Source organism: Amaranthus tricolor, chromosome 4, assembly GCF_026212465.1.
Source record: "Amaranthus tricolor cultivar Red isolate AtriRed21 chromosome 4, ASM2621246v1, whole genome shotgun sequence".
Lineage (NCBI taxonomy): Eukaryota > Viridiplantae > Streptophyta > Magnoliopsida > Caryophyllales > Amaranthaceae > Amaranthus > Amaranthus tricolor.
The window spans coordinates 1,042,427-1,060,393 of NC_080050.1; the positions used below are offsets into that span (position 1 = coordinate 1,042,427).

The 17,967-nt window shown below is 32.4% G+C and overlaps 2 protein-coding genes across 4 annotated transcripts; one reads left to right on the forward strand and one right to left on the reverse strand.

The window, feature by feature from the left end:
* The first annotated feature begins 4,610 nt into the window (after positions 1-4,610).
* On the forward strand, positions 4,611-7,043 carry LOC130811372 (reticulon-like protein B4). The gene is made up of 5 exons (XM_057677650.1): positions 4,611-5,225; positions 5,702-5,882; positions 5,968-6,109; positions 6,210-6,279; positions 6,496-7,043. The coding sequence occupies exons 1-5, from the start codon at positions 4,922-4,924 to the stop codon at positions 6,663-6,665; spliced, it is 867 nt and encodes a 288-aa protein (XP_057533633.1). The 5' UTR covers positions 4,611-4,921; the 3' UTR covers positions 6,666-7,043.
* A 2,038-nt stretch (positions 7,044-9,081) lies between these two features.
* On the reverse strand, positions 9,082-17,652 carry LOC130811373 (golgin candidate 4-like). Of its 3 annotated transcripts, none has more exons than XM_057677652.1 (15): positions 17,219-17,652; positions 16,009-16,107; positions 15,184-15,312; positions 14,606-14,782; positions 13,960-14,098; positions 13,809-13,873; positions 13,523-13,687; positions 13,356-13,433; positions 13,126-13,272; positions 12,369-12,665; positions 12,202-12,267; positions 11,117-11,319; positions 10,049-10,103; positions 9,781-9,969; positions 9,082-9,695 (listed from the first exon to the last, which is right to left on the reverse strand). In XM_057677652.1, exons 1-15 carry the CDS (start codon positions 17,219-17,221, stop codon positions 9,387-9,389), a joined length of 2,121 nt encoding a protein of 706 aa, XP_057533635.1. In that variant the 5' UTR covers positions 17,222-17,652; the 3' UTR covers positions 9,082-9,386. The 3 variants fall into 3 exon arrangements, with proteins under 3 accessions (XP_057533635.1, XP_057533634.1, XP_057533636.1); XM_057677651.1 differs by lacking the exon at positions 17,219-17,652 and adding an exon at positions 16,314-17,212; XM_057677653.1 differs by lacking the exon at positions 17,219-17,652 and adding an exon at positions 16,198-16,230.
* Positions 17,653-17,967: the final 315 nt, after the last annotated feature.

Genomic DNA, 17,967 nt, shown 5'->3' on the forward strand with positions numbered 1-17,967 from the left:
ACAATTAACAATCAACAATTATTTTGTCAATCAACCCCAATATGTTATCATCAAATATGATTAGCAAATCCTGTTAACTAATAATTGATAACTCAAAATAGATTAAATCAACGATCAAATCCAAACAACTAACATTTATTTATATTGTTCATATGTGTTAAACGAGTTAAAAGGTGTGTATAAATTAAATAATTTATTAGTTGTTATATTTTTTATAAATTCCAAAATAAATTATTTGTTAAATCATATAACATAAAAGTATTTAATATGACTATAAATTTCCACATATGACAAAACACATTGTATATACGGGAGTATAATTTTAATTTTTATCAATTTTAAAAAGTCATAATTTATATAGGACGTAGCGCTGGATGTTAGTATGTTACAAATTTTACCTCAAAATAATTTTATTAGATTGAAAATCCTAATATTTACCAAGCAATTAATCATCAATGTAGTTGCCTAATAAAACAAACAAAAATAATATCAATCTAATAAAGTATAACCAATTATTTCTATCAATTAGGGACATGAAATTGCATAGTAGTATATGATACCTTCTCTTTTAAGATTTCTCATTGTTGTTTTGTTAAATAACACTTATAATAAATCTGATCAACAAGTTGAGATGCCCTACAAAGTACAAACACCAAGCACTTTCGGTAAGCTTTAGCCGGCCTAAGAAAGTCTTCTAATTTTGTCCATGTAAAACTCGGTTCAAATATTAATAAACCAACTCAATTCAAAAACTTTTAAGCTTATGATCGAAGCATTAAGAATTAAGATATTTATATGTACCATAAGTGAGAGTCACTTTTAATTAGGGGTGATTGGCGAATGAGATTCTAACCTGCGATTTTTTTTCACATTAATATACTTCCTCCGTTTCATTACACTTGCTACATTTTACTTTTTACGCGATACAATGAGTAACCTTGATCATTTATATCTTAAGCTATGCTTAACTAGACCTTATAAAAGTTTGATATTATCAAAGTATTTAATTAGACGATTCAAATATGACCTCACTTAACTATACTTTTTTTAACACATTAGCCGCAATATATAAAATAAGCTTAAAAGATGAATAGTACTAATAATTCTTATGTAGCGATTATTTCAGAATGGTGGAAGTATTTCATCAATTGGAAGTGGAAATTTTGGCAACGTATAGCTAGCTAGGAATTTAATTAGCAAGAGATATTGATAACTCCAAATTTCTATTTCATCAATTGCAAATTAAATTTCAGCGTTCAATCATACAAGTAAAAAACATTTCCTAAAAATCTAACAAAGGAAATATCCTTAAAGAAATTAGAATTTTCAATTGCAATTTACTTCAACCAAATAAGTTCTTATACCATGCACTTTTTCATATTGATATTGATTTATAGAAGTTATATCATAAACTAAGACACTTAAATATTAAAAGTTATTCGCTTTACTTGTCCAATTTAATTTTTCAATACTATTCATCAATCATTTTTATTATACGATTTGTTCTTAATCTATAAGTTACAACATAATCATGTGGGATTTTGTTTAATTCGTCTTATTGTAAATTTTATTAATACCAATTTTTTATAATTTTCACTCAAGCAAAATTAGAGATATTAAAAATTCAAAATATACATTGGCAAATGTGCCAAAATCAAATGGGACAAGTAAAGAAAATAGGAAGGAATAATTTTCTTAAACACACATTCCAATATGTGTATAATTTTCAGTTTTATTAAATAATAATCAAATTTCATTATGAGTATTATTCAATTTATGTATGTATTTATTGAATTCTAAATATGTGTATAGTAAATTATCATATTTGATATTTGGACTTGAGATCAATTTTTGTGTACTTGAGTATTAAGAATTCTATAAGCCTTGTGTAGAACTAATCCACACTATTTTAATATGCACTAACTTAGTTGTTAGATTAGAATGATAAATAATATATTTGATTTTATTTTTTCAAATTTATTTTATTGAAATTTATTTGTACTTTCTTTTTATTCAAATAGTCTCTGGAGCTTCATGTTTAAACTCTCAAGTCCGCTTCTTATTGACATTTTTTAATAGTAATTTAACATCACGCTAAACAAATTTATAGCAACATGATATTTGTAGAAATAAGGGTGATTATTTAATAAAATAAAAATATTTAACTAAACAATATAGCAAATTTGCAATTTATTTTATAAATGAGAGTTTTTTTTTTTTTTTATGATCACATGTCAATTAAACTAGATCATGTCCATTTAGCAACATCATGAGCAGGGGAGTTTCCGATTCAATAAGCATAGTACATAAGAAATCTAGAAATTGACATTTGATGATAGAAATAGCATCATAGAATAGGAAGATTGGGGTAATTCCCATCTTTGAGTCAGCAAATAGCTTGGATAACATTCATGGCATCTCCTTCTAAATGAGCATAACAAACACCCAATTGAAGAGCAATTTGGAGTCCGAAGAGAGCAGCGGCAGCTTCACAAGTCTCCACGTTCCAACAGCCGTCTACCTTACGGGTACCAGTAGCAATGACTCTACCCTCATTGTTTCGTAGCACAACACCCAACCCCCGTCTCACACCCTTTTTGACCATGGTATCAGAGTTAGTCTTCACCCAACCATCTATAGGAAGAATCCACTTTGGACTAGAAGGAATACCGGGAGCTTTGCTAACATAAACTTTCGTTGCATACAATCTATAATCTTGCACACCCTTGATCATAGGCTCATTGCCGTAGCAGTTTGAAAGGGGTCCACAATAGAGTTCTCAAAACAGTGTTTATTTCTCACAAACCACACAACTCACAGAGAAGAGCAAGCCACCAATAATTCCTCCTTCGAAGTATGGTTCAGAATCAACGACTAAAATAAACTCACATATTGTTTATAACTTCGTACATTGTAACCTAATGGCAACTTCATTTCACAAAAGTACTTCATACATTATAAAAGAGAGTAGAATATGTATATCTCTATTTTGTCACTTTCAACCACAAATTTAAGTCCAGATTCCTTATATATGCTCATTTTGCATTAATTGTTATTTTTGTCCGTCCGACTTAATTTGTATTATATCTATTTTTAGATAATGGTTCATCACTTTCTTTTAATCTAATTCATATATAACTTAACTCTTTTTTAATTTCATTCACATAATTTAATCTTACTCTTTATTTATTATCAATATTTATTTTTTCTTTAAAATTTCGGTTGTCTCTTATGATTCCGGAGAGGGGGAGTGGAGAATTTTGAGAACCAAGGATTCTCAAGTCGTGGTCCTAATGAATGATGACGTAGACCTAAACCATTAAAATACTCCAGCCCAATTGAAAAAAATATCCCAACCTGCCCATCTTATTGCCTGCCGTCCACCATTCATTAATTAATTAATTATATATACTCAATTCGAAATTTATGTTATATAATATTGTGGTTTATATGTAAAAAAAAAGTATAAGTAGGTCAATTTGTTTAAATTATCTAATTGTATATGTATATTTATCATATTAATAATTTCAAATTGTTGCAAGGTGAATATAACAAAGGAAATATTTCTTGTTTGTTTTTTATTATTTAATAGTAAAGAAAATGATCGGCTTAAAACTTTTAAGTCACTTTTGGCTTTAGTATGAATTGCTATATTTCATTGAATTTTAAAATTTTTGACACAATTTTAATGTAATCAACTTTAGTTAATGGCAATGTGAGAATTTGAGGTGATAGCTCATGGTGAATTATTAGACTAGATAATAGTTATATTAAGGATAAAATTTTTAGAAGTTACAGTTTAATTATAAAAGTGAAATTTGCACCTTTTAGATCTATCTACCTATGACTAGAAATTAACAAATTATTTAACTTATAGAAAATGAGTTAATACTTTTAGTTAGGATTAGTTAATCAATTATAACTTCGACTAATAGTTTTAGCCAACTATCAAATACTTCTCCGTACGATTGTATTCAAGTTTGATATTAAAATGATATTCTTCGTCACAACAATTCAATTTACGACAGTAAACACAAAAAAGAGATAAATCAATAGACGCTAAAATTTACTACTTCCTCCGTTATCTAATACTTTCTCCGTTCCATATTACTTGCACCAAATCAACTTTTCCACTATTTATTATTCTATGGCAAATTACATATTTCGACTATATTACGAAAAAAAAACATAGTCATTTAGGATCTTGTTTTATTCGTCTCGTCGCATATTTTGATAATATCAAATTATAATTTTTAGTTATGTATAAATCTATATATAAATGACCCGATAAATACATTAGACTGCACAAAAATATATTTGGTGCAAGTATTTTGGAACAGAGGAAGTATACTTGCTACATTTCTCTTTGCACATAATCTAATGTATACTTTAATATTAAATATCTTTATTTTGACAAAAATAAAAATTATAAAAATTCCATCAAAGAAACTAGATTTTAAGAAAAATAAAATATATTATCATATTATTTTTTATGCATAAATTAGAATTACCGTAATAAAATTGAAAATGAATAGGTAGCGAGTATTGCGTAACGGAGGAACCGCAATGAGTAATATATAGAGTATTTCTATTTCTTGGAATACCATCGTCATTTAACACCGTCAATCAACTTTTCTCATTCTGAAGAAACCAATAAAGTATTCTTCCTCTGTCAATCTTGAATCTCCTTTTTCCTTTTTTCTTTTCTTTTTGAAATTTGAATAATTTTTTCCACAACTCCACCCACAAGATTTTACTCTAATTTTCTCATCCAACGGTTAATATTCATCCTTCTCGTAATTTCAGGCTTTTATAAACCCCCGCTTATTTTTTTCTCTCTCTATAACTAAAACCCTCATTTCTTCCAGAAAACTCACTCTTTTTCTCCTTTGAAATCTCAAATCTTCTTTTTCAAGCTTTAATGGCGGAAAATGGTGAGAATTTGCCTCCGCATACTGAAGGAGAGCCATCGTTGATGGATAAGATTGCTGAAAAACTTCACTTCCATGACAGTAACGATCAAGAGAAAGAGACAGAAAAGGAAAAGGAGGAAGTGAAGGAGAAGCATGAAGATTCTTCATCATCTTCTTCTTCATCAGATTCTGAATCTGAGAAACCTAAATCGAAATCGTCTGCTTCTGCAGCTGCTGCTTCTGTTCAAGCTAAGATCTACCGGCTCTTTGGCCGTGAGAAACCTGTTCATCAAGTTCTCGGTGGTGGAAAACGTGTGTACTTATTTGTTCTCTCTTTAATTTGTATTTAATTTGGTTTGATGAGTCTGTCTTCTGATTTTGCGCTCTTTTATGCGTCGATTTACCTTTTTTTGCTGCTTTACTTCTCGTTTAAGTTATTCTACTTTTCCGAAGTTTGTTACTTCTTGATTAGTCAGCATATACATCGATCCATTGATTTTGTGAAATTATTTAATTTTAATCAGATGAATAATTTGAGTGAAGATAGAGAATTTGCTTTACAGTAGACGTATGTGTTAGTAGATGGATTTCGCTTTGATAAAATCCATAATTATTTTTCATTTTGATAATAATCTATTATTCATTGTGGATTCGTAGTTTGAAATAAATATGAATTTGCGATGAAGTTCTGCTGTTTCTTCAGTTGGAAGAGAATTAGTATGATTTGGTGATGAAAACCTGTAATCAATCTAGCATATTAATTGATTGGATATGAATTTGTGATGCAGCTGCTGATGTATTTTTATGGAGGAACAAGAAGATCTCAGCAAGTGTACTAGGAACGGCAACTGCGATCTGGATTTTGTTTGAGTTGTTGGAGTATCATCTACTTACTCTTGTTTGCCACATTATGATTTTCTCACTTGCAGTCTTGTTCTTATGGGCAAATGCTACCACCTTCATTAACAAGTAATCATCAATGGCTCATTTTAAAATATTTTTACAAAGTGTTGAATGATCATCAATGATACCGATTAATGCTTGGAATTTGTAGGTCTCCTCCGCATATTCCTGAGGTTAGTTTGCCAGAGAAGCCAATCAGAGAGATTGTTGGTGCTTTGAGTTTTGAAGTGAACAGAGGACTTGCGTTATTGCATGATGTTGCTACTGGAAAAGATTTGAAGAAGTTCCTTGCTGTATGAATCACTATTATTGTTCATTGAAAAGATTAAGAAATTCTTGGCAATAAGTTTTGCTTGCTTGATAATTATACTATTTGTGCTTTGTTGTTTGCAGGTCATTGCTGGTTTGTGGGTATTGTCAATTTTAGGCAAGAGCTGTGATTTCTTGACCCTCTTTTACATAAGTAAGTGATGTTCTTGCATCTTCAAGTCTGTTTGGCGTACTGAAGTGATGTTAACATGTGATGTTAATGCAACTCTTTTAACAAGCATCTCTTCTACAATGAATGTCTTTAAAATACTTTGTTGTTACATTACATAAGAACATTTGTTGCCAATATGTTATTACAGCTCTTACGAGTAAAATTGATATTGAAACATCTCTCTGTATACTGTCACAGACTTCATATTGTTGCACACCGTCCCTGTTCTGTATGAGAAGTATGAGGACAAGGTCGATGCCTTTGCAGAGAAGGCTATTGCCGAGGCCAAGAAGCATTATGGTGTGGTGAATGAGAAGTACATTAGTAAGATTCCAAGAGGACCCTTGAAGAACAAGAAGGCGGATTAGAGATGTTAAGCAAACCTTCTTCCACAAGAGTTGGGATACTTAATGATTGAACTCAAAGGGTATTCATTATACTACTCTTTGTTGACATTTACAATTTGGCAAGTTGCATTCGACTTCTAGGGCCTAAAAAGTGGTATTGCTGGTTTTAGTTTTGGGAATTACCAGTTTTTGTAAGCTTTTGTGGGCTTTTCTTTGTTCTTGATTGTTGACAGTTTGGTTTTACAAGATAAACTTAAGAACATTAGGGAGACTAATCATGTTTATTTATCAAATTATCACCATGATTCTCTCGACATTTATAAGTTAATAGAGTTTGTTAGAGTTCAGTTTTTAATATATTGGTGGCAGCAATGATCTGTTATCCTTGTGCTATGCAAATTTGCATTCTTCTGACTTTTGATTTCCATTATTTGCTTTTATTTCTGTCATGCGTTTAAATAATCTCTTAAAGTGACTGTTTTACTCTAGTTTGATATCGTTAAATGTTGATCAAGTCTATATAAGCCCCTTGAACTAATTTAAGATATGGCTCGTTAGCTAGTATTGTTGTTGGTTTGTAGTGTTAATTTTCTTAAAATGTATTATTTCTTTTTATGATAGAAACTTTAATTATTAAAATTATTTTCATAATTATAATAATGTGTATTTTCAAGTGGTAATGTGTTGTAAATATTGTCTAAAAATAGAATAAACTTGAGATAGTAGGTATTTATTTTGGTCATTAGATTGATTTCAAATTTAGTTTGTGCGTCAATTTAAAATTAAATTTTATATCTATATTGATTTTTATATATTTTAATTTTAAATTTATTTTAAAATCGTGTATATATTTTAACTTTAAATTCATTTTAAAATTGTGTATATATTTTAATTTTAAATTCATTTTAAAATCATATTAAGTGAAATTTTTAGATAAATATTAAATCGTCAAATATATTTTTAATATTTTTTATTTATACTCACGGAGTTTGCCTTGCCATGTGGACTGTGTTCACGTACCATAGGAGTAGTATCCTACTCTATAGGGTAGGATGGCCCATCGATGAGAACTGTGAGATGGGTGTATTTCCTTAACGTTATCAATATCACTATTCTTGTCTTGTCAATAGCATACATGTCCGTTTGTTATTCATCGTGATGTCACTGTCTTCATTATCTGAATCTACTTTGTGTTGGCAGGCTATTGGTTCGCCTATTTTCATTGCTACGAATTTTTCAATTATGAATTGCAAAGTCGTGCGATCTTTTTGACAATTAACACACATACTCATCTAGTACGGGTTTTTTATATATACAGTTCTCTTTTCAAATGACACATTTGCAAAAAAAAAAAAAAAATATTTAATTAAATTTAAATAAATGAATAGGATTAAAATAAAGAAATAAGATATAAAGTGATAGATATTATATAAAACAAAATTTTTGCAAAGTAAAAAAACAGATTAAAATAGTTTCCCTGCAAATAATTAAAATAATTAAAACAAATAATTTCTTGGAAAAATCACTTAGAATAATCTAATATTTTTGTAATTTTCTTGCAATAATCTCACCTATTTTCATAATTTTCTTACAATAATCTCACCTATTAATTAACCGTAAATAATCTTTTTAAGAGGTATTTACCTAGAACTAACTTGGGTTAAGATTTATTTTTAAAAAAAGACAAATTAAAATAAATGTCAAAAAAAATGTTATAAAATGTGAACCTTTTTAAAAATTTTTATGTATATTTTTAAAATTTTTCTTTTCTTTATATTAATTTCAATTTATTTTTTGATAAATTACCTACTATAACAGATCATCCAAGTGCTTAAGTTTATTCTAGACAAATACCCTATAAAATTGAAATTATTATGATTAATCAATAGTTAAATTATTAAAGGAAAATCATAAAAACATTTGTTTATTCTAGGTAATTTTTACTAATTTATTTGTATCAATGTAGTTTGATAGATGATGGTTGAATTAGTATAAAACAACCTATCATCAATAGTCCGTAAGTGGTATATATAAAGTTTTTACCGTCTCATATTCACTCACCTTGCCTCGTACCAACCCTCCCAATCACGAACATACATGCCCACCCCATATTGCTGACTTCACATCCGACATATTAAAGTTTACTATTTAAACATTGAAAACATCAAAGTTTCTTTAAATAGCCTAATTAGTACATTATTTTTTAACTATGCACCGCATAACAAGCGAGCATGGAATATGAAACACATAAACGTAACCTGCAACAAATATAAGTTAGTGTAAGGTACCATATAAGTGATGGGTAGTGACAATAATGAGATTGAATACATACCCACATGAATACGTGTTAGTACTTGGTACAAAGGTTGGTTGTACACGCCATGACAAGGTTGTACAACATGTCTCGGTACACTACCGAGACAGAACTCAAATTCAATATTCGTGAATGAAACTTACTAATCAACTGAATTCGTCTATGAAAGCATATATTGTACAAGAATGACCGTTGCATACAGTTTATTATTAAGAGAAGATCTAATTTGAGACATTAAGCAGTCTAAGCCTGGCTCTAATTATAATCAACACAAGAATATTTCAACATGAGGGCATATTTGCAATTGAATCAAATATATAAATGAATTGAAAAGACAGAATCAAACCAACAAGAAACAAAACTTTTTTACCTTGTGGTTAATTACAAGATGCACATGCCATTTGTATATAGGCAAGTGAACTCCAAAATTATGAGAACTGTTTGCCTGATGGAGTAAGGGGAACTGTGGAAAACTCCGAGGCAGGATTATCATATGGTCTTGAGCTTTGATAGGAATATAGTGATCTTGATGTATCGATGGAAGGATTTGTGGTCGTAAAGATAGGAGGTCGTCCACTAGGACCAGATTTTCGATCGGGCGTTGCTGATTGTGCACCTTGGGGACTTAAACTGCTGCCAGCAACGCCCTTGGATTCATCATTGGATTCCATGGACTCTCGTTTTTCTCTCTCTTCTGATTCTTTAAGAAGAAAATCAACCCATAAATCTGCAAAAGACTGGAGAAAAAACATGGCTTTGTGTCAAGCGAAGAACTCCAGAACTGAAAGCATTGACATCAAATAAGATTATTTAGTCATTCACCTGATTGTCCGAAGCCATATTTGTAGATGTACCCGCAGAACCTCCACCAATAATGCCACCAACAAGGCGGCCTGGCAAGCCCAACACACCACGAACTACACCTTTTCCTGCGCCTCCTTGCTGAGCAACTCCTATTCTCTGTTTATCCTCATCTGAAAATCCCAGCATGCGAACCATGAGATCAAGGACCTGCTCAATTTCGACAGTTAACCATAATTAGATTTGAGAGCACAAAAAAACCTGCAAATTGAGACGGAGAAATATGTACCTCTTTGCTGTGGTTTCTTAGGAAGTATGTCACGAGTAACTTGATGACAATGCGCCTGAAAAGATCATAAATATTGTTACTATTTTTGTAACTGAATCTTTATCAATGTTATTTCTAAATTCTAATGCATTGACATAGCCTGCAAGAATGTGTAGCTCAGGAAAGTTTATGAATACATTATACAAGTAAATCAATCGTTACAGTAGTATTTTGGATCTTCATTTATCAAATGTAAGCCAAGGTTAAAAAATAGTACAAACATGTGTAATAGAAATCATGCTGGAAAAAAAAGAGTTGATTTATTAATGAAACAAAGCAGAGAAAAAAATCCTGTGAACTTTATGAGCATTCTTTGGGTAAAAGGAAGAATCCCTCCAGAGCCCAGACCACCCTCATAAAACATTTGCAGTGCACGATGATTCCTTTTCTGAATCTTTGCTATATTGAAACAAGAAAACAAAACCGTTCGTATGTGTCACCAAATCAAATCTTTATACCCTGTAATTTTCCACAGCTCCTTCGGCCTTTGGAACACATCCCATCAATGGAGAAAATTTATTTTAATGCAACAGAATTGGGAGGAATTATTACCCTGTACTTTATACTATGATTTTCAGCCACTGTCACAAGTATGCATAAATTCATTTAGTTGCTCTTTTTTTAAAAAAATCCCAACTGAATTGGAAATTATAAATGACCAACAAAACTGACGGTGTATTGCATTGATAATAAGGTGAATGACAAATGTAATAAAAGGGGAATCAGGTGTGATAGTATAAAAGAGTCGAGGGAGGAATTATTACCCTCGTTTTTCTTTGGGGGATGGGGGGCAGAGTAAAACCAGAGGAATAGTCCCCCCTCCATTAATGTAACATCACCACAATTACATAAACCTCTTATCACTTTTTTCTTTGCAACCATCTATACTCCTTAGTTTTGCTTGGTTTGACTTTTATTAAAACTGAGCATGCCCTAACCCTCACAACATGAAGAAAAAGACAAAAAAATCTACAATCCTGTATGAATTATCACCGAATGAAATGCAGTCTAAATATCCAAAAGGCTAACCTGTCAACAAGAAAATCAGAATCCACTGACATCCTATTGAGCCTTGTCATACTTTGCTCCAACGCACGACGCAGTTTCACATTGTCCTCTTCAACTTTATTTACCCGACTCTTCCATTCTATTATCATCTTGTCAGCTTGAGCCAGCTTTGCTAAAATTTCTTCCTTCTCTTTGTTAGATACTTCAATTTGCTGCTTTGAGTCCTGAAGTATGTGAGAATGTAAATCACCATGAAGAAAATTTGTAGAAGATTCTCAACTCTTGTCTCTAATTAAGCACTTATTAGGCAGCAAAAAAGCTGAATGTGAATATCAACAAATCATAGGTGAAGCACGTCCCACAGGTGAACAACTCAATTTATCAGATGATATGTTAATGAATAATATGCTCATGAACAAGCTTGGTCAAAATTGATCAAAGGTCAACCACAAAGTAGTTAAACAAGCTTGAACAGAGAAATGAAGGTTGTTTACCAAAATAGCTTAAACAACCAAACTGTTATGATTCATTACGCGATTGTAATTAATAAACAAAAGTTTTAACCAAAAAAGCACAAACAAGCTACTTAAAAGCTTGAGCTCAAGTGTTTCTTAAAAAGCTCTCGAGTTAGACAAACATGCTACCTCTTCATAGTACTCAAAACATCGCTTAACTACATAACTTGATCCTTCTAGGCTGAATCTTAAATAAGCAAGAGTATAAATGAGCCAAACTTGGAACAAATATTCTCAAAAATCGAGCTCAAGTACTTCTTAGATCTACTAAAGCACCCAGACAGGTTAACAATAATCAACTAGGCTCAACTCAAATATTAATATTTCCCCAACTGAAATCTTCCTCCAAATAGCTTCACATTGATAGATTCTTTTGCACAAATAACGATACGAGTATTTCAGAAGGAAAATCCAATATATGATGTTAGTCTATGACTAGCAATTCATGTATTTCTATAAAGGATACAGCACTAGGAAGAGTATGAGATTAATAATAGAACTTTAAAACCCTTCAAGTTTAAAATTTAACAATGTTTGTACCACCTTACATTTAAAGACCATTGCAGGTGGCTGTGAATAAGTAACTCATACCTCCAGAAGTTGAGAAAGCTTTGAATACTCCTTTCTGGATTGTGATAATTCACCTTCCAGCCGCTCCTGTAAAACATGTAAAATAAAAAGGGTATGCAAAGTCTTCATACTGTACATTCAAAAAAACATAATCCAAACTTAAAAGGAAGAAGATATGATGTAAAGACCTTGGCTTCAATTTCAGCATAGTACTGTCCAAGAGCAGTTTGCAGGTTCAGAAGTTCGGTATTTTTGCCATCAATAGCACTCATGAAGCTAGCAAGTTTGTTTTTCAAGTCTTCAATTATTTCCTTTGATTTTTGCAATTCATAGTCATTCATTGTCCTGATCTCCTCCTGACTTGCATGTGCTTGCCCCAAAGCTCTTTCCAAATTAAAGATCGTTGTCTTCTGATATTCAACATGTTGACGAAGTTCCTCAATAATTTTATTATCCTCGTCCATCTTTTCTGATTCTTCTGATTCCTATCAGTGAGCAACAAAGAGCTTCAATACTAGCTACATAATTTAACAGTAAAAAGTGCACAACATTTTAAAATATACAGCTTATACACCAGAAATGCCCACTTGGCAGTCGGCAACAACAAATTTTAAATTCACCTAATATGAATTGTGTTTACGTAATAGATTTCATGTCAAGTCCCTAAGAGAAGGGAAAGTGAAAACATTGCAAAACTAACCACAAGATATAATATTACCTAGATATTCTAACATGACGGGTGCAACAGATACAAATACAAGGTGTGCAACAGATAGTTCAGTGGAAAGAAATGTTGAACCAACAAAACTTCTCATCGTACCACAGGCCACAAAATATATCAATTCATTCAAGTAGCCATATTCTATGAATTATTGATGATGCACTTACAGAGTTATTGACGGAACTACAAACAAAAACAACACATAGAAGTTAGAGCTGTGGTACCTTATCTAATAAGTGTTGCTTAAGACGGGAAAGCTCCTGCTTGGCTTTATCCCTTTCCCGGAGTGTTTCTTTAAGATCTTTCTCGATCTTTTGGAGAGATTGCTCAAGTTCAACTTTTTCAGGAAAGCTTGTTGATGCATGCCCATCCTATATACATAAGAATTAATGTAAGAAGACATCCAGAGTAACACATTCTCGCTTTACAGAAATTGTTGAAACAAAAATATAACCTCATCCAACGAGCCAGACGGCTTTCTTCCCGCCACAGAAGACTCCTTGAGTGCAGATTCAAGTTTTTCTCTCTCAGCCTAAAATTGAGTAAAGACATCAGTTTGAATTATCAAATTTGTTATCCAAACTCATAAATGTACATCATACAACAGGGAAAACTGCCAACCTTTAACTCCAAATTCTCCTTCTCCAAAGTTGCAATTCTTGTTCTCAAACTATCTATATCAATTAAACCTTCGTTCTCTTTTCTACGGAGTTCCGTAAGTAATTGTCCAATTTTTTCTTCTTTTTCATTCACCTCTTGGCGTAGCTTATTCACCTCAAAAGATGTCTGCCAATTTACCACCCATTTAACACACAATTATCAGTTTGTGGAAAACATTTAAGTCGAACGAAATGAGTATCCAACAAGATTAATCTCAGTCCAGTTGAAGACAGAAATTATAACTTACTTCATTATGACCAGACTTTAATCCTTTCAGCTCCTTTTCTAAAGAACCGCTCAACTTTTGTTTATCTGAAAACAAATGTGAATAATTCAACTAGCTAGATCAAGAAACAGAAGAAAGCATAGACTGCAGAGAGTTCAAATGCAGAATCAACCTTGTAATTTGAGTCTTGTATTTGCCAATGCTTTGCTCTCTTTTTCCAATTCCGTCCTCAATTGTTTCATCTGTAGCTCATAATCACTCTGCATAGAGACCAGCAGCTTGTTTTTCTCTTCTAACATATCTGCAAGTTCCTAGAAGTCATGCAACAGTTGTCAAGGCTATTTCACAAGAGAAATAACAGACGAAACCGCCAAAAGAACAAGCAGCATCACCAAGATCTATCATGTAATTGCTATGTCAAACTCCTAGCAGTCATTCAAACTTTGTCAAGGCCATTTCACAAGTGAAAAAAATAACAAACAAAATTGACAAAAGAACAAGCAGCATCACCGAGATCTATCACGCAATTGCTATGTCAAACTTTTCTGCCATGCTCAACCACATTTTGTTTAACACAAAATAAAAAAACCGGACGCTTAGAAAATTAGGCACATTAATTCATCTTGATTCTTGCCCGGCAAAAGATTGCAATGTGAAAGGAGAAAATATAAGATGTACAGGATAAATGATATTGATGGTATCCTTATTCATATTTTATACCCTCTCTTCCTAGTCCTACCCCTTTTCAGTTGATCAATAGCAAGACAGCATGTACATGATTAAATTAAGAGAATAACGAAGAAGAGAATGTCAATTACCTTTTCACGACCTGAGGTCGAACCTCTAGCGGTCGAATCAGCTTGATTTGCATGCAAATACCCATTACTATTCATATCCTGTTTGGAGACACCATTTTGCCACTGGTTTCCACCAGAACGATTTCTACCTAGGGCTCCATGCTTGCTCTGCCAATTAGGAGATTGCTCTCCACTTCCCTAAATAAAACAAGGCCAGTTACACGATAGCCAAAAAAGAAACAAGGTTTATAAACTTGTTAAAACAGACATCATTCAGCTTGACCAACGCAAAAATAGCACCATGTCGTTCTGTAATGCCAAGGTTGAATTAAAGCATGACAAAACGAGAAACAGAAGTTAGGTCAATACGGATGATTTTGCAATGCGGCCTATATTTCGGTCACAGTAAACTCAAAAACCTCTACACAATGGTTGCGATAGGGTGATGCAACTTTGTATTTACACCATGATTGTGAATATTTCGAGGGAAACAACAAAGGGAAAATAAATTACACAACCAATTCACAAAATTGGAAATTAGTAAATGGTCACACATTAACCCTAATATGATCACAGATGCTTCAGAGTTCAGACTTTACCTTTGACCCATTCATACCACTTGTTGACGTTCTAGAAGTGTCGTTTCTTGATGCACTGAGCGCTGCATTTGTAAGTTCCAGGTTTTGTTTCAATGAGCCATTTTCCTGGTTAAGCCTAGATATATGATCCTGTAATCAATTGAATCGGTTTGAAATACTAAAAATATTAGCACAATAGAAAGGCATGTTGAGGTATGCCTAGGGGTGTTAACAAACTAAGGCAAGCTTAGCATGGGGTTGCATGGCCTGTAAAATGTATTTTTGAGCTCAATCTCAGCTCCCAAAACACCAATAATTCTTCTTCAAACGTCAACCAGGTGTCATTAGGTCGTATTTATATCGTCATTTTCAGATACTCCTTCTATATCATAGTCATATCCTACTTAGAAATTCATACATCCCAAAAGCTATTTAAATGAGCAACAAAGCAAGAAACATGCTAACAATAACAACAAATACAAATCATTGGGCAAACAAAGCACAATAAGTTGAAGTAGCATATATATGTATTTATAACGACCTATGACCATTTCTCTAGCCATGGCATACTAAACGACCAACTGCATAACAAAATATGAAAATAAAAATTAATATAAACCAATTATCCTCTCCTTGTGCGAAAAATTCACAAAGTAGCATTCTCTTATTACTAATAGACTGCAGAAAATTTGATTAATTGCTTAACACAAAACTTCATACCTTCCTCGAGAAGATATTCTCTAAGCAACCGACATATGAGGTTACATTTCAGGTCAGCAGTACATTAAAATTTTACAAAAAATGAGTAATTAACGCAAAGAACTACGGCAAGTCAAAAAAAATCACCTCTTTTTCTTTCAGCAAAGCTGCATAGTTAACCGATAATGCCTTAATTTCCGCTTCAGAATCCCTAAGTTTCTTTATCTCCGCTTTAAACCGCTCAATCTACATGCAGTAAACAATAAAGTTCCACACTATGAATAACAATACAAGAACGAATAAATGATAATACTATAGCAATTTAAAGAAAATTACCACTGATTACAACAAAATTAACATTTAACGATCATCAACTACAAAAATCGAGTGTAGTAATTAGATACAGAAATACACTATTTAGATCAACGATTTCTTGATGAAAAGTGAAGTACCTCGGAAACGTACGGAGAATCGACGCCATTTGACATAATCGTAGAATTAGAAGCCGATTGGGAATGAGCAAGACTGTGTGAACGTCGGCGATCAAAGAACGGAGAATCATTGCCATGGATCGCAAGAACCTCGTCATCGCTATCATCGTGGACATCGAGAGCAATTTTATTTAGGTTTTCTTTCAAATCAGCAATTGAACTCCACATTTTTTTTACTTCAATCAATCGAAAGAATTATTTGATGACATAAAATTCGCAATGTGATTCCGAAATTGCAGGGAAGTCGAGAATTGTCAAAATTGGAGTGAAAGATTGGAGGTAGAGACGGGTAGATCTGGAAAGAAGTTCTTGGTAGGGGTAATAGAGACGAGAGGACTTATTGTTGAAAGGGGTAAGAAAGCTTCTAATATTGTTTTAATTTTTAATTTAAATAAGGTAAGAACTAAGAAATCTTCTAAATTCTAATAAAAAAAATTATCGTGAATAATACGACTTTTTAGTGATTTTCTTATAATAATACGAACTTTTAATTAACACTGAATAATATAATTTTTGACGTGAGTTTACCACTAACATCTATTTTAACTCATTATCCGTAAAACAGGTCAATTTTACCCAAAAAAATATTTTTAAAAAAATCTAATCTCTCCCCTCATTCTCACATGTGCACCACCCCACCATTTCTTTGTCTCCTTCATCACCACAACCATCATCTCCCTCTTCCTGCAATTGATGTTCTAAACACCACCACTAACTTGAACATGCATAAAATTCCACCTACCAGCCACCACCCTTGGAATTTGATTCCCTCTAAATCTCCACCATTTTATCATCTTTAACACTTTATGCTATTCATTAGAATACAACAGAACCATTTAAAAGTTGAAGAGAAAGAATATTCGTACCATAATTTTGCACTAATGTCTGTGGGTTTGCCATTTGATTTAACAAGTATTGGCAACCTCCTAAGTCCTGGCCATCTCATTTATTTATCTTTATTTTGGGGTTCATTATTGATTACAAATATTTCTCCAAAATTGCAACTTTTTGATTCTAGGTGCAACTTTGGGCTTCTCGTTAGAACGTAGCATTCATTTCATTATATTAATGAATAACTGTCGGTGCAGTGGTGATTGAGAGGGTGGTGGAGTGGAGGGAAGGATTTGGTGTGGAGTTGGAGAGTGGAGGGGGATGATAGAGCTGCACAAGGGATGGGGGTCAAGAGTTGGTTTTGGTGGTGAGTTCTAGTGAAAGTGGTGGTGGTCGAAAATGGGTTGGGAATGGTAGTAGTGGGAGGGTATGGTGGCAGTGGTGGGGGTGGGCAGGGGATGGGGCTAGGATGAGGATTGGGAATCAATTATCATACTCTTTTTTTCTTTGTTTTTTATTGCAATCTTTGCAAGTTGATCTATTATTGTAGGTTTCTAATAGGTTAAGGATTCTAGAGGGAAATGTATACCAAAGTTTAGTATTATTTAGGGTTAATCAAAAGTTTGTATTATTGTAGGGAAATCAATAAAAGATCGTATTATTCACAATAATTTTTTTCATTCTAATATTGTTGTTTTAAATGGGGTAAGAAAGCACGTTTTTCGTTTTAGTGATCGAAGTGAATAGTCTATGCCTCGATAAATTGTTATTAGACTTAGATAAA

Bases quoted from the DNA above. Each gene is read 5' to 3' on its own strand.
- LOC130811372 (XM_057677650.1), top strand. From the start codon at position 4,922: ATGGCGGAAAATGGTGAGAATTTGCCTCCGCATACTGAAGGAGAGCCA. The intron at 6,110-6,209 runs GTATGAATCACT...TGTTGTTTGCAG, and splicing joins ATTTGAAGAAGTTCCTTGCT to GTCATTGCTGGTTTGTGGGT. The intron at 6,280-6,495 runs GTAAGTGATGTT...ATACTGTCACAG, and splicing joins CTTGACCCTCTTTTACATAA to ACTTCATATTGTTGCACACC.
- LOC130811373 (XM_057677651.1), bottom strand. From the start codon at position 16,520: ATGTGGAGTTCAATTGCTGATTTGAAAGAAAACCTAAATAAAATTGCT. The intron at 13,273-13,355 runs GTTATATTTTTG...TTATGTATATAG, and splicing joins CGTCTGGCTCGTTGGATGAG to GATGGGCATGCATCAACAAG. The intron at 12,268-12,368 runs GTCTTTACATCA...CATGTTTTACAG, and splicing joins ATGCTGAAATTGAAGCCAAG to GAGCGGCTGGAAGGTGAATT.